At 35.5% G+C, this 16,086-nt stretch overlaps 1 protein-coding gene across 1 annotated transcript in view; it reads right to left on the bottom strand.

The window, feature by feature from the left end:
* LOC106483502 (ATP-dependent translocase ABCB1) overlaps positions 1-6,909 on the bottom strand; it is a 42,879-nt gene extending 35,970 nt beyond the window's left edge. The window contains exons 1-6 of the mRNA XM_067292195.1: positions 6,881-6,909; positions 5,906-6,073; positions 5,703-5,760; positions 4,997-5,112; positions 2,813-2,985; positions 1,360-1,423 (exon numbers count right to left, since the gene is read on the bottom strand). Coding sequence (XP_067148296.1) covers positions 1,360-1,423; positions 2,813-2,985; positions 4,997-5,112; positions 5,703-5,760; positions 5,906-6,073; positions 6,881-6,909 — 608 coding nt within the window. The remainder of the gene's footprint in view (positions 1-1,359; positions 1,424-2,812; positions 2,986-4,996; positions 5,113-5,702; positions 5,761-5,905; positions 6,074-6,880) is intronic.
* Between the last annotated feature and the right edge of the window lie 9,177 nt (positions 6,910-16,086).

Below are 16,086 nucleotides of genomic sequence, written 5' to 3'. Positions count from 1 at the left end.
ATTTATTAAAACAACCATTTCTAAAGTTCCTTTAGAATAAACATAAAATAGACTTTGAAAATCTCGTGCAACTAGGCATCAAGTAATTACCAAACACAAAACAGTTAATATAACTACACAAGTTATTTTTTCTGACAGTTCCAACATTTGCCTTAAAATGACTGAGCATGTGTATACTCTACATAAGGTGTGTATGCATTCCTTGCATTCAAGTCAGAGACTAACAAGCAGAAACGTTGGGGGAGCAAGAAATTCTGTGTTCCATACTCTCTTAGAAAGCATAATTGTGAATTCCCTGCCAGTTCCTTCTTATCACACATGGGTTCTCCACTTCTCAGTAACAGTCTGTCTGACTAGCTGTTGCTCTTTATTTTAGGGTAAAGAACTTTCTTCAGAGTAAATAGAATTTTTTTCATTTGAAGCTTAACTACTTGATTTAAGCAATTCATAAGTTTACAGTCCACTATCATCAAAGAAGTACCCACTTCAGTACAAGAGAGAACAAAAGCTATTAGAGGAAATGCTCATCTTTTTCTTCAGGTAGGTCAACAGTTGTGAAGACCAATCAGTATCCTGAGATCTCAGATGTTTTACAATACCTAATGAGGAAAAGACTTCAATCTGAAGAACAAAAGCTGAAGTGGTACAAGAAAATGTACAAGAAAAAACATACTTGTAGACATCCTGCATATACCAAGTGCATAGACAGTGGCTAATAAAGCACTTAAAACACATCTATTGCCTGCTGATGTTTCAGCTTCTTTGCCATTTTCTCTATCAAACTGCAATGCTACTCTTTTGTAGCAGAACTGCTTGCTGACTGTTGTCTTTTGCTATTGTCTGCTCTAGGATGCTAGTTTTAAGGTTGCACAGAATTTAACTCTATTTCCTCTAGTCCAGATATTCTGGCTAAACCTGATGCTTTAACAGGGAATTAGATAGTATCTGGCAATTTTTATTATGCTTTTTATCACTGAATCGCCATAGTTCAAGTAATTGATGAATGATATTCATTAGCATTTTTTAGCATAACAATTACTGTTTATAAATTCAGAGGAAGGGAAGGAGGAAAAAAAGAAACGCAGATGGTATGGGGACAGAAAGCACTCAGGGGAAGGGAAGGGGATAGGTGAAAGTAAGAAATTAAAGGGAAGTTGTTGGGAATGGCTGGGGATGTTCAAGAATTTTCCCAGTGCCTGCAATAATCTAATGTGCAAATCTTGAGTTACATACATTATTCAAGTAACCAATTCTTATCTGTTGTTTAAAGTATGTAAAACATGTAAGGGAGAAGAATGGCTCGATTAGAAATGTGTGCCCAGATTAGGAAAAGAAAAGCAAGTATCACTTTCTAATTACCTTGTCATATCTTCTTCTAGCTTGCCAAGAAAGTATAAAGAGAAATTCATTGAAGAAATGTTTCCTTAAAAAAAAAGGGGGGGGGAAGGGAGAGAAAGTAATAAATACTTTAAGTACTTTTAATATGTCAGGTTTTAACAAATTTGTTTTTCTGCATGCTGTTCAGCAAATTTTAAATTGCTAAGTCTCCTGTTGGTTCGAATTAATTTTAATGGGAGAAAGAGTGCAACACTGTAAGAAGCCCTAAAGCCAAATGTTCAGTTTTCTACCTATAGAAAAACAGTGATTATATCAATATAAGGTTAATCATGACTCCATGACTCCAATGACTACAAAATTACATCAACATAACTTGAGATTAAAACATTTTCCTGAGCACTCATTAAATGTTTACTTTTTTTTTTTTTCCAGAAACACAGTGCATTTGTATAATGCCAAAACCCATTAAAAATACAGTTCCAGGTATTACCATCAAATCAGTAACTGTGGATAGCTCAGCTCTATATGAAAACACTGGCCATGAGGTATGCTTTTGCTCTAAAATTTTACTCCACCACATCCAGCATTTAGTGACAAACATTTTGAGAAGACTATGCTGCAGCATTTCATAATTATACTATAAAAATGTGATCGATTTATTCCACTTGGGAATGGATAAGTCATACATTACTTGTTCTCATAAAGACAGTAAACCTGTTTTTCTCTCTCTTAGAGAAATAAGAGCACACATGAGAACAGGACAGAAGACAATCGAATCCTTTATTTCTCTGTATTGCCATAGACATTTTAATAAATATTTAATAAAAACTCTTTAAAGAAGGGCAACAAGCCTGTTCACAAGTTTAACATGTAATGGTTGATTGCAGGTACAATCTAATCTGGTCTAACTGTGAGATAACACCAAAGCGACAGTATCACTCCTCCCTCTTGTATTCAGCAGTGCATCTCTGCACTCCTTTGTGTTTGATTTTCTACTTCTGATTTGGCAGGATTAATCTAATCAACAAACTGATCCAAGAGAAAACAAGTACTTTCCTTCTTGTTAGTGAGACTTCTGTTGGATCCACTTAGTGATCTGATTCACCTTGTGGACTATAATTGTTAGACCTATGCAAGGGGAGCAACAGGAGCATATGGTGAGGGGAAGAGAGGGAAAAAACAGAGTCTTTTTGTTTATCGCAGCCACCATTAAACATGCTTTGTTGAATATGTAGCTGCACTGTAGGAGATTATTTGAGAAAATCCACTAGTACGGAAACTAAAAATTAGGGACCAAAAAAAAAATCCATAGTGGAATCTCTACTATAGCAAACACAAAAATTAATAATTTGGTTCATGGTATAGTAGCAAGCTGGGGTTTTTGACACCAATATCTCACATTGTAATGCTCTAATCTCCCTGGATATTTTCCAAATATGAGGCATTGTTCTCTCCATAGAAGATATATTCTTACCTGGAAAAGTTGTGTTTGCAGAAGTAACAAAACTATCAGTCATATCACCAAAAATTATCATCACAACAGGGAGACTGGTTCCATGAGCTATTGCCAGGAGAGTGCCTACTATCATTAGTAATTTATCCGTCCAACTGGAATATCGAAACTGCAAGCGAGAAGAGAGATTCATTCTAATTGCAGTATTAGAACAGTAACACAATGTTATGGCTTCAAAATTAAAAAAAAAAAAAAAGCCATCAGTTGTATACCTAATTATCACAAAACTACAACTTTATCTGATTAGAAATTAAATTTATGAAATAATTTAACTGTGCAGAATTCACTTATTCTAATTAAAGCATTTTATACTATGAAGTCTCCAAACTAGAAAATTGTACTATTTTAATGTATCAATATCTACACCTGTATTAGAAAGGCATATAAAAACAAGGTATAAGATATTTGTCCTCTTTAATTTTGATGTCTGAAGTTCAAATTACAAGTTTTTTTAATATCACTGTGCTAATTAGGACAATAATTTTACTATAAATTCATTATTATGCAGTTAGAAAAAACATTCCTAATGTACCATAGATATTATCAAAGCCTACTAAAATTCAAAAAACCTTTTCCATTGACTTCAATAAACTTTGGGCTCTTCTATGGCAAAAACACTAGTATGATTCTGCACTGTAAGAAACTACGTTTACTGTAGTAAAATACACTGGTTTTGCAATGCTGATGCAATGCTGGTAAAGCAAAGTAGGGAAATTGGGTCATTGGCCAATTAGTTTTATTACTATTATTTCCCACATTATTGCTGTGCATTATTCACACTAAGCCAACAAAATATAAAACATTTCACTTTTACTGAAAGAGTATCAAGGATCTACTTTGATTAAATATTAATGGATTATCTTATTTTAAAATATACAGAAAATCAAAATTATCTGGAACTTGAAATACTTTCTAGTTCCCTTCACTTTACTGGTGACTCTGGTGACTGAATACTAAGTTATGGGCTGATTAGTGTGACTCTGGTAATTTAGAGGACAGGATGGTACTAATAATCTTCAGTAGACAGACTCCCATTTTGTTCTGTTGTAAGAAGTGATTGAGCATGGAAATTATTACTTTCCACAGACACAGATCTCCTAGTACAGGTGTGTATAGCATGCTAGTTCATTAAGGGAAGGCTCCTAAGAATCGATAATGGTAGTAAGAGTGTTTCATTTGTAAATTATATCCACAAAAAAGACTGCTATATTCAATATTCTGTAGTATTAAAGCATTTGGTAGAGACAAGACCACATATGCAGTGCTCTAACATTATTTTAAGCGTGTTTTGTGCATTACACTTTGAAGTGCGTGTATGTATATGTGTGTAGACAGATAGATAGATGGTTAGATAGCACATATCTTACCAGTGTTAATGGGCTGACCACATTAGCCTTTTCTGCTTTCTTCTTGTTTTCCTTGCTTGAAAGGTATCATAGTTTTAGTGCATTTGAAAAGTGACAACATTTCACAGAAATACTCAACATATTAATGAAGTTCAATCAAAATATAATTATGAAATAATTTTACAGGAAGCAATGATGCGTAAAATGAAGATAATTTGTTGAGCATTCTTCAGATGTTTGTTTTTAGGAAACTTTCAGGCACATAAATAGCATCAGTTCCTGATCGCTATAAATTTAAGTCAAGCTCTCCCAGCACAGGTTGGTGCTGAACAGAAGAACTATACAGCCTTTGAAATGGGAAAGAGGAAGATAACTTATAGAATCAAATTTTGCCACAATCCATGAATGGAAAATGAATAAAGATGTTCCTGATATGTAAAATTTTGAGCACCCTCCACAGTAAAAAATTTAACATACTTAGCTGATGATGTCATTGTACCCAAAATGTCTACTTTGACATCATTTCTGTGAGATTTTAGATTTGCTTTTCAACAAAATGTAGTCAATACTGTGGACACTTTGTCTTTAAAAGCAAAAGATACAAGGTGACAGAACTTTCCCTCTCCATTCTTCTGCCCCAAATGGATGTGTCAGTCAGTGCTACTGACAAGCTGAAGTTAAACCTTCTGTTATTAGGCTTTCCAGGTAATTATAAAATAAAAATAAAATAAAAATAATATAAAATCTAATCATATATGCCTCATAAAAAAACATGTTTACAGTATTTAAGAATATTTACCGTTTGTCTTCAGATTCACAACCCTGTCTGGATGCAGTGGTCTCATGACTATTTCCATCTGCAGTAGGCTTCCTTTCATCTTCAGAACGCATTTTAAATTTATTTAAGATAGTTCTCTGTAAAATAATACTTGAGTGAGAAATATACCACTATTAAGCCAAGGCCAGTAATCTTAATGATCATTTGTTTGAAAGGAAAAATATAGATACTTATTAAAACTTATTAAACTTATTAAACTTATTAAAAATTATTTAATGTCGCATGTTGCAAGTGAACCCTGGTAACAGACAAATGCAAACATGTTGAAACAAGTCCAGATCTGTTGAATTTGCCTACATACATCCACATTTTGTATTTGTACCTACTTGATAGTTGTGTCTCTTTCATTTAATTTCATTTGAATGCTATGAGTATTTATTTTTCTGTAATTGAGCCTAAATACAGAAAATGAATGAGAAAGTAGGTGTTCATTTAAAAGAACATGCAGTTATTTGGAATTTTTCCTTAGTTATCAGCAAATTCTATAAAATATCTTAAAAATAAACATATTGACTTACTTTGAAGGTTGTTCTTTGCTTCTCCTCTTCTGGAAGATTATTCAACAATCAACAGAATTATATGGCTAGGGACACCCAGCATGATTGAACTTTGCTCTTCAATGGAAAACAGAAACGATAACAGCTTTCTCCTCTTCTTTCCCACTCACTCTGCCTCGCCTACTTTGGAGAGTAAAGTGTAAGTACTTTGGACTCTGTCTCCCTTTCCTAATGGGAATATTTAGCAGAGAAAGGCTTTAAATAACCCTTGTTTCATTGTCATTCATGAAAATAGATCTAAATAGTCTATTCTTCCCCCCTTTTACTGTCAGCTTAATTTTGCCCCTTAAAATTCTCAGGAATGCCTCCTTACCATATTAGAGATGGTACTGAATGCTCCAGGTAACAGTAACACTTAAGGGAGAATCCATTCTTGAATATGCAGTGAGAATGAAACCAAATAACACAAAAGGAGTGTTTTGCTCTTTTGTTTCTTTTCCCTTCTTCTAATCCTAATCCAGAAAAATATGACCCATCTAGCCTGCAAGGAAAACAGGATTTTACTATAGTGCATATCCTTTCTCATTTAAGTAACTGCAGAACAACAAGATGAGTTAGAGACTCAGTTTAGATACTGCTTTGGAATAGCTATGGTCAGCAGAGACCTTCTCAGTCAGTATCCTTCTGATCTTTGAATGTATGTTCAGATTCTAAATTGTTTGAAACAGACCATTTATTTCATTTTATTGTGGAATGTATTGTGTTTATTGTTATTTTAGGCACTACTTCAATGAAAACAACAACAAACATTTTAAAAGTTTGAAGAAATTAATTGTACTTCTTAACTGTTATTATTTCAGTGTTCATAGTAAACAACATATGTTCAGAACTATTGAATAAGCAAAATCTATGAAAAGTTAAGTATCACACACAGAGAATGGTTGAGGTTGGATGGGACTTCTGGAGATCACCCCCCTGCTTAAGCAGGGTCACCTAGAGCAGGCTGTCCAGGACTGTGTTCAGACAGCTTCTGAATATCTCCAAGGATGGATACTGTGTAACATCTCTGGGCAACCTGTTTCAGTGCTCAGGCACTCTCACAGTAAAAAAGCTTTTCCTCACGTTCAGACGGAATTTCCTGTTTCGGTTTGTGTCCATTGCTTCTTACCCTGTCACTGGGCACCACTGAAAAGAGTCTAACCTCATCCTTTTTCCACCCTCCCTTCAGATATTAATACGTATTGATAAGATCCCCCCTCAGTCTTCTCATTTCCAGGCTAAACAGTCCCAGCTCTCTCAGCCTCTCCTCATATGAGAGATGCTCTAGTCCCTAATCATTTTAGCAGACCTTTGCTGGACTCGCTCCAGTAGCTCCATGTCTCTCTTGTACTACTGAGCCTAGAACTGGACACAGTACTCTAGTGTGGCCTCACCAGTGCTGAGCAGAGGGGAAGGATCACTTCCTTCGATCTGCTGGCCACGCTCTTCCTAATGTAAGTATTCTTGTCCTAGAAAACAATTAATTTATATACATTTCTCTGTAAATCTCATATCACTTTACTTGTACAAAACTTACTTAATCAGATAATTAATCAGAAGACATTTTTGTTCCTTTTAGTCATGTATACCCGTAACATCAAAATATTGATAAAACAGAATAATTTTACAATGCTTTGGAATACAAAGAGTGTTATCTGAGTGAGAATTACTTTAGAAATGGGTAATTTACCTTTACCAGTCAAGCAAAATATAAGATTAGTAAAGATAACTGTTATCCTTTTATGAAAAGTCATCCTGAGATATCTGTATAGACTTCTGTCTATAGTAGTTAATGGGAATATTTCTGTGTTTTAACATGTGTGCCTAACAGCATGGCTGGACTGGGTCTTAATGGACTGGTCCAGTTTCAGTAAACTATTTTTCAGTTTATTTCAGTGGGAACTGAATAAAGCTAAAATGATAGATTCCAGAGAAAAGGCAACTAATTTAAACAAATAAAACAGTATATACAGGCCTTTTGCAACTATTTAACCTTAAAGGGAAAATGGACAAAACTACAAGGTCTATCACAATGTTCTGTTATCTTATCATAAGGTCTCAATCATGATTAGAAAGTGAAATACAAATAAATCAGAACAGCATTTGCACAGAAGGTTCTACTGTCTGCATAAAGTAGTATAAAGAAAACAGAAGATAGCATTTTACAACCAAAGTTTTGAACATACTATTAAGAGTTCAACTATCTAAAATGAGATTAAAAAAAGGAAGAGACTTGTCACAATAGAGTATCTTACATCTACTTAGTAAGCTAAAAACTTCTACTATGTCTGTATAGGTTTTGTACTTTGTCTTTCAGTGATCTAGCTTGACCATTGCACAGAATTTGAGTGCAGAAAAAGATCACTAAACCTTTCTTCTCGTATCTCACAGTTTGCTATAAATCATTCAGATATTTCTATGTTAAATTTGATAGTTTGAGTTAGACTATAGGATTTCAATTTGAAGAGATTAAATTTGTCACAGACCAACAACAGAAGAATCTGAGGCATCACCACTGCACATTACCTGCACCTGAGTAGTAAAAAGTGTCTAGGTGAACACAGCAGCTGATTCACAACCCAAGACGTAAAAAATGCCAAGAAACAATGTAGGTGCCTGTTAATCTAATCTGAGGGGAAATACTTCATCCAAAGTCTGGCAACCAGTTTTGTCCTAAGAATATAAGTAGGATACATAAACCAAATGTTTGTGAAATATTTTCTATGCTCCTTCAGATCAGTGATTCAGTTAATTCAACATCCTACCTCCAGCTTTGACCAATCTCTGATGACACCAAGGAATATTTCTTTTTAGTACTGTAGGATGAAGTCCTGAAGCATGAAATCTCATATAGACATTGTCTGTATAAAGAGACATTATCTTAATGCAAAGTAGAGATGTTCTGAACATCCTGAGAGCAAAGTGGAGTGTCCTGTTCACTCAAAAGTCCATGAAGAAAGAAAACCTTTTTCTCCTTCTACTTACAGGTCATAAAATTTCTTGCAGAAGATGGATTTAAAGAGAGGTGACCAATCAATGGCCTTTGAGCTACGTAAGGCTCATAAACTATTCTAAATTAGCTCCCAAACCAGTTTGATATGATCAGAATGATCAGAAGAAACAGGAAGATGTTTATATGGGAACTGTTGGACAATTCGAATCCCTCATTGTACAAGGGAGTAAGCCAAAAACGGCTGATGAGGTTCACACAGCTGGATTGTCCGAGAATTCTGCTGCATGTCCATCTCAGCCCTATTCCATAGTGAACCTATGAAAGTCCATAGTGGGACTCCGTGAAAACAATAACAACTGTAGCTCTAAGAACTACCTCTCCCGAGTTGTGTGGTAAATGCCTTAGCCACATGAAAATTGTGGAAAGTGACTTATAGGATCAGGAAAGATGGTCTTGCCCAGATTAAAGGATATATGAGAGAAAAAAATCTAGTCTCACTTTAAAAATTGCAATTGTTCATGAGTTCATCATACCCATGGGCTAGCTGCTTCTATGTCCCATTTCCCTTCATGGAAATTGTTTAGTTCAAGATGGAAAAATGTCTCTTGGATATTATTATTTTGAGAACCTTTACTGTCAGATTACCTTTTCAATGTGAAAATACTGGTAAATATTCAGAAGGCTTACTCAACCCTCTCTTCTGTAAGGTACTAGCAAATTTCCTTTTGCCTGACAGTTTTACAGCTCCTTGATTATATTCACAGATTTTTTAGACTTCAGAGCATAAAAACTTTTTGAATTTTTGAAAGATGACCATTAGACCCCTTGAATTATTCTGTTGAGATTGTAATGCTGTAGACTGAGGCACAATTAATTCCCTTCTCATACTTGATATAAATCCATGGTTTGAATCATCTCTCTTGGGCACATCACTGCAATGAGAGATTGTATTGTAACAATAAACTATGATGAACCTTAAATCCTTCATTAAGTCACAGCTTTTCCAGACCATTCACATATCCTTGTCAGTATATCCTGTTCTTTACAAAAGTATTTAACTTGTATTTTGCATGATTATAACATATTTTTTTGGACTGCAAGCTGTTACTTCGGTAACACATTTTGTATTGTAACTCACTATTAATTATTATTAATAATTTTTTAATGCATTTACTGATCTAAACTTACTGATCGAAACCCCTTCTATATGTCAACATGCCCTAATATTTTATAGGCAAACTGATCATAAATGGCAGAAAAGGGTCTTGGAAAAATAGCAATCTCATGTTCTCTGTTGAAGTTCCAACTAGTTACAGGAAAGAACTTGTGTTGAGAGAAACTTATTGCACAGATCACACATTAGTTCCATGTAATTTTCATCTTAAGCAGGACAGTGAAGGGGGTGGCCAAGTAATGCATGATATCAGATGACTGACACAGAAAATTTAAGATAGTTTTCACACTAGAGCCAACGCATTGTGAAATGATGGCATGATACCTTCAGATAATTTTTAACAATACCAGGAAAGACTAATCTTTTCTTAATGCTTATCAATAAAAATAGCAAGCAAGAAAAGAAACTGAAAAAGACAATTGAAAGCCTTTATACATTATAATCAGAGAAAAAGACAAATTAATTTTTCCTTGTGTTTCCTTTAAAGGTGGAGAGTTGGATTTTCCAATGAGCTCAAAGTAGGTAAAACGATGGAGAGTGTTCTAGGAATCCTGTAATGCTTCCTCATGACCCTCAGCTCTAGCTTAGGTTAGAACAACTGTGAGCAAGCTCTAATTTACAGTGCACAGGAAATTCCTGTTCCATTTCAGCAGCCTCTTTCCTGTTAATCAGTGCTGGAAAAGAATAGGACTTTGCACAAGAATTTGCCAGCTTGACCACCATTCTATCAACCAGAATTGTCCTATATGGGGAAAATTATCAGCCAGTCAGAAAATGACAATTGCATGTTCTCTGAGAAATGTCACATGCTCAGCCACAATATATCTCCTATAGGAACTGGTAGACAAATTATTTGTACTGAATGAAGCACGAGCCCAAATTTAATTATTGTAAGCATCAAGCTTCTATTTGTGTTTGAAATGAAAGTCTACTCTGCAAAGTATATTTTAGTGATATTGTAAAACCCCATTTTATTGTCTGGTGATTTGATTTGGAGTCAATTGTTTATCCTAGTAAGGGGAACTGACAAACACTAATATAATGCCACTAATTTCCTATTAGTAATGTCTCAGTTTTCAGCTCTACAAACTCAGCCTTGCTTCTGAAAGTTCAGATTATTTGGCTTGTACTTAATCAACAGTAGAAAATCCAGATGAGAATATACCTTACTTTGAGATTTTCTGTGTATAGAAAACAACCTTCTTGGTGCTTATTTATCATTCAAGTTATTAAATATGACTGACGCATTAATGTGTAAGAAGATAACATTTTTCATAATCATTGCTTAGAGTATAGCCGCATTTAAAATTTGATTATAACATAATGTTGTAACATAGAAAATGTATTTACTTCTAATTGTATTTACATTTGTCTTGCTTTTAGCAAGATTTCTTAAAGTATTTAGATCAGGATTAGAAAGTTCCACCTTTCTAGAGTATGGGAACACAAATTTGCACCCTCAGCATATCTGGAAAAACAGATGCCTTTTGATTCAGGGAAAACAAGACACATCTTTCAAAGAAATACAGTATAGCGCAATAATGTAGTTATTTAAAAGTGCTCAGGAGTTCAGAAGTTACTGACTGTTTTTAATACAAGAAAGGTGATGGAAAAACAATAATAACAGTGATTTTTGGTATAGCTGGAAAACATTTTCCCTATGGAAATAGGATAAAATATATACTATTACAGATGAATAAATCCAAACACGTTCTACTTTTCTCCTCACAAGTTTTCTAGCCAACGATATTAGGCCTGGTAACATAGTAACAGCACAAGTACTCCTCCGTATTTTGTTACTGAAGCAATTTTAATAAGGAACGTCCTTGAATTTGTATTCCTCCCTCTATGAATCACTTTGCTTTGACACCTTTTGCCATATACAAAGAGACTTTGTAAGCAGAATATATACAACCTATAAGTATACAATGGTTATTGATTATTTACTACACACAAAAGATAGCTAGAAATAATTGAGCCACTAAACTAAGTGTTAGTACGCCCAGCGCCCTGAATAAGACACAGAAATAGTGTTTGCTAGCCAGGCAGTCATCAATGTGGTGGGGCAGAGTTGGTTTCCACTGCCCCTGGAATGGATCCTCAATATGGCTGAATCACCATCTTCCAACTCCCTGCTTTTCTTTCAGAATTTTATACCTTTTCATGATGATGTTTTTGCTCTTGAATCCTTGAACTGCTGCCTACCTCCATCTCAATCTTACTTCTGTCTGCAATTTTACTTTTCCTATCTTTCAAAGTTCTACTCTGTGGACTTTCTCATAGCTCTCTCAGATCTTAGCAATTTTCTCAGAAGTCCGAGGAAAAGTTATGCAGCTGTGCCTTGGATCACAGACAGCTGAACTCCTGGGGAGGAAGGGAAGAAGGTTATAAACTCAAGTCATCATATATGAAATTTATAGAAGCATTAATATATCTTATACAGATATCAAAGCTATTCATATTGACTTATTCCATTCTACACTACTATTTAAAATGGCATTTTAGAAATATTTGCACTTTATTGCATATAATTTATGAAAAATGTACATTATGCAGGAAATTATGAGAATAAAAAAACCTGCTGTTCAGTCTCTGCCTGTTAATACTGAATCCCAAAGTTCCCTTTGTCTGGTCTATAGTTACAGTTCATCATATCACAAATCATAAAAATGAGGACTGGAAGAGACCTTATAATGTCATGTCATCCATCCTCCTTCCTCCAGATCAGATCAACTATTCCATCTGTCTTTCTTGACAGATTTTGAGTTCTGTCACTCAACTGGAAGTTCCTAAAAACTAAAAGGTAGACTTTCACACTACCTACCTGTTAGGACTTTTTTCTGATGTCTAACTTGAATTGCCCTTGAGAAAGTTTAGGCCTGTTACCCCCTTCCTATCCACAGAGAACATGAAGAATAATTTCTTCCATTCCACTTTGTAGTACTTCTGAATATTTGAATACTGCTACCACAACTGCTCTCTGTCCTCTCTAGACTAAAAAACCCAGTTTCTATCTTTCCCCACACTTACAGGCACAAGATACAGGTTTGCTTACAGCTCTAAGCCATCTTTAGTCAAGGGTCTGTCAACAGCTGAAGCTGGTGGCAGAGAGGAGGGAAAAGGAGGTCAGGAAAAAGCAAGTACAGTGACATTAATTCTAAGCAAGATTATCTAGGCTTACTCAGTGAAATTGTTAGTCTCTGTAGAGTGGTTGTTTACCAAGCATCTTTTTCATTATCATGTTCTGCTTTCAATTCCTGAGTACAAGAAATGCTTTTACAAACTGCTGATCAGCTACTGATAAATATACAATAGCTAGTAGTTCTTAAGCATACAGGGATTTTTCCCTCTATTAGAATGATTTGTTTGATTGCTCTTAGAAAAAAAAAAGGGATGGAGCATGGCTTATCTTTGATACAGAAAGAAAGTTTCTTCCCAGAGCACGAAAAAGGTCCAAGGCTCATAACTCATTCCTGGTTTCTAGTCTGCATGAATTATGATAAATCTATTCCCACACTACCAGATAGGTCATCTCTTTTGCAAGTCACAGTTTCTCAAATCACTAGTGAACACAATTCAAGACATCCTATTATTGGCTAGCTATCAGCTGGAAAGGGACTGATAGATACCATTCAGATATCAGGTTTTGATAGCTCATCAGCTTTATTCTATACAGTTTGTGTGTTCTAAAGGAGAGAAAAGTTGTCTTCCCAAGTCACTAAAACATTCTCTCCTATTTATAACCCTGCTATGTCAAAACAAAATGAGTGGCAATCCTAGAGAAATTCCTAAAAGTCATTTCTTAACTCTCTATCTTATCTTCAGTGCAACTAGTTTATATATTTCTAATCAGTCACATTAGGGTACTATATTACAGCACTTATGATAATCTGATTAATACCTTTATTCAAATAACATTACTAGTTTACTTAACCTTATACCAGTATTCTAAACTGAACTAATTTGCCACAATAGCTTACCTATTAAAAATATTATTTTTCTCTGTTCTGTCTTTTCCGTCAGAACTCAATTCAGTCTGACAAGCCGGCTCACTAAAATGTATTCCTACCCTAACAAAGTTTATTGCTCTACTCTAATATATTACCCATATATTCCCCATCAAAACTTTAATTCATTAGGCCTTGCAAATTCAAATTTTGCCTTTCTTCTTATTCATTTCTTACTCATCTCTAAGCAGCACTTTTATATAAAAGTAACATACCATATTAAACAGCAACATGATCAATAAAATTTAAGAAGCATGGCAAAACTTGTTGAGTAATAGTAGCAAACAGAGACCTTCCTGTCCAAAAAAACAGCAGAAAGAGAACCAATACAAAGTATTTAACTAATCAGCAAGCCTCAGGAGTCTTCTGCAATGCTTTCTCCCCCTTCCCTGTCTGGACTGTGAAATGGAAAGATGAGTTCTTGTCTACTTCTGAGACAGAATGGGAGATGGAGGCTATAGGACAGAACCAGAAGAGCTGGGGGATGGCTCCACAAAAAGTCAGTGATCACAGGCACCCTCAAACCATGAGGCTTAGGACAGTGTTCCTGCACCATCAGAGGTATTTGAAGGAACGCCATGACCTTTGCTCATCTTCCTACTCCCTCACATTCTGTACTCTAGACTCCCTGCTTTCTGACTGAACCCTGAGTCACTCACCTCTGCTCAGTTGTCATTCTGCTTGCACACAAACACTTGACAGGCAAGGCAAGGCAAGAGAGGATTGCTGTGCAAGGGTCATGACACTAAGTGTAATTCTCTGACTTATCTTTTTAATCAGCAGAAAGTAATGAATGATTAACAGCTCATCTTTACTAAATAAAGTGTTAACAGCAACCCTGTTCTCTGTCACTGTTCGCTGACAGTAAATGGTTTGGTCAGTAAGCAGAAAAGCTCAGGCCAACAATTCTCAGACCATCTGAGCATTATGTCAGACTATCTGAGATACCTGCTACTGTAAGAATAGGCCTATATCCCCTGTCTTCTGGATGTCTGCACCTGGCACACTCTGAATTTTGTTCCAATAGAGATCAGAAATCCTAAGGCACATAAGGGTTTTCTCCCATTAAATACTGCAGGGATTCAAAGAGAGCATCCTCTGGGAGTCTTGTACAGTTAGCACTTTGAAGCAGAACTGTACCAGTCTTAAAAAAATTAGAGAATGAATCTGTTTTAAACTACCTCTGGTGAGTATCTTGGAGCTTAATGGCATGCAAACGAAGCCTTTTATATAACCACTAGAGAAAATAAACTGGTAGTGGTTCCATGTTGCAGGCCATTTGCAGTAAATGTTATAGCATTTTGCAGGGGGCCTGGGAATAAACAGTTAGATTGATAGGTTACTCCAAATCTAGAAAATGATAGATGATTTCTGCAGTGATCACTTATGGCTGGTGATCAGTTCATGACAAGGTCCAATGATCTGGTAGTTGTAAGCAGGTGTGACCAGTGCAAGGCTAGGTCCCATTACCATCATTGATTCCATTGCACATGAGGAAGAGAACATACCTATTTGGTTAGTTAGGAAGCATCTTGCCACCACATTACCAGAGCTGGCTATTATCATATACTACAGAACCAGGGAGAACATCTCACGTACTAATTTAAAAATCCAAATATAATGTGTATGTGAGATCATGTGTTTACAAGAAAAAGAAAATTTTTATTTAAAATGGTCATTGAGGTACTTCATCTTGTCCCAAATATGTCTCTTTCTGAACACTGTTGTGATGGGCCAGTTCACATGACAGAATTGCCAGTTTTCCTAATCGATTACCACTTACTTTCATATTCCCAGTAGACTGAACTGATTAATAGTAGTAGGTCTCTCAGTGAAAGTATACATACATGCTTCTATAAGGCCTAAAACCAAAGATAAGTCTATAGCATCACAACTGCATGCATAGCCTTTTCATATACTGGGGGTTAGACTGGGTGAGTACACCTGATTTGTTAGAGTTTACTCGTGTTCCAGGGAACTCTGGCACCTGCACTGAAACATAGACAATTTCTTCTGTTTTACAAGTAAGATAAAATAGAAATGCAGAATTGAAGCCCACTTCAAGAGTTCCTAGTAAAATGTTCCCCATAAACACTTTAACCCCAAGAAAAGGTAGAAGTTATTATCATGTTTCCTTAGGTGTGCCACGACTATGGTAGTGATCAAAACATCCTTTGTGCTACCCGGATACTAGCAGCAGTGGCTTGTTCTGATAACGGTGAACTGACCTCCTCCCAGTGTATCACATGGAAGCAGATAAGGGACTTGATGTTGTACTAGATGAGTCATACACTAGTGTCAAGCCTGGGTAAGTGATAGAGGAAAGCAATAGCACTGATCACATTGGAAATCCCCTTTCTTCTTTATAAATAAATGTCTTC

Source organism: Apteryx mantelli, chromosome 2, assembly GCF_036417845.1.
Source record: "Apteryx mantelli isolate bAptMan1 chromosome 2, bAptMan1.hap1, whole genome shotgun sequence".
Lineage (NCBI taxonomy): Eukaryota > Metazoa > Chordata > Aves > Apterygiformes > Apterygidae > Apteryx > Apteryx mantelli.
Note: the sequence above shows the minus strand (reverse complement) of the source record. Positions and strands in the feature narration are given on the sequence as shown.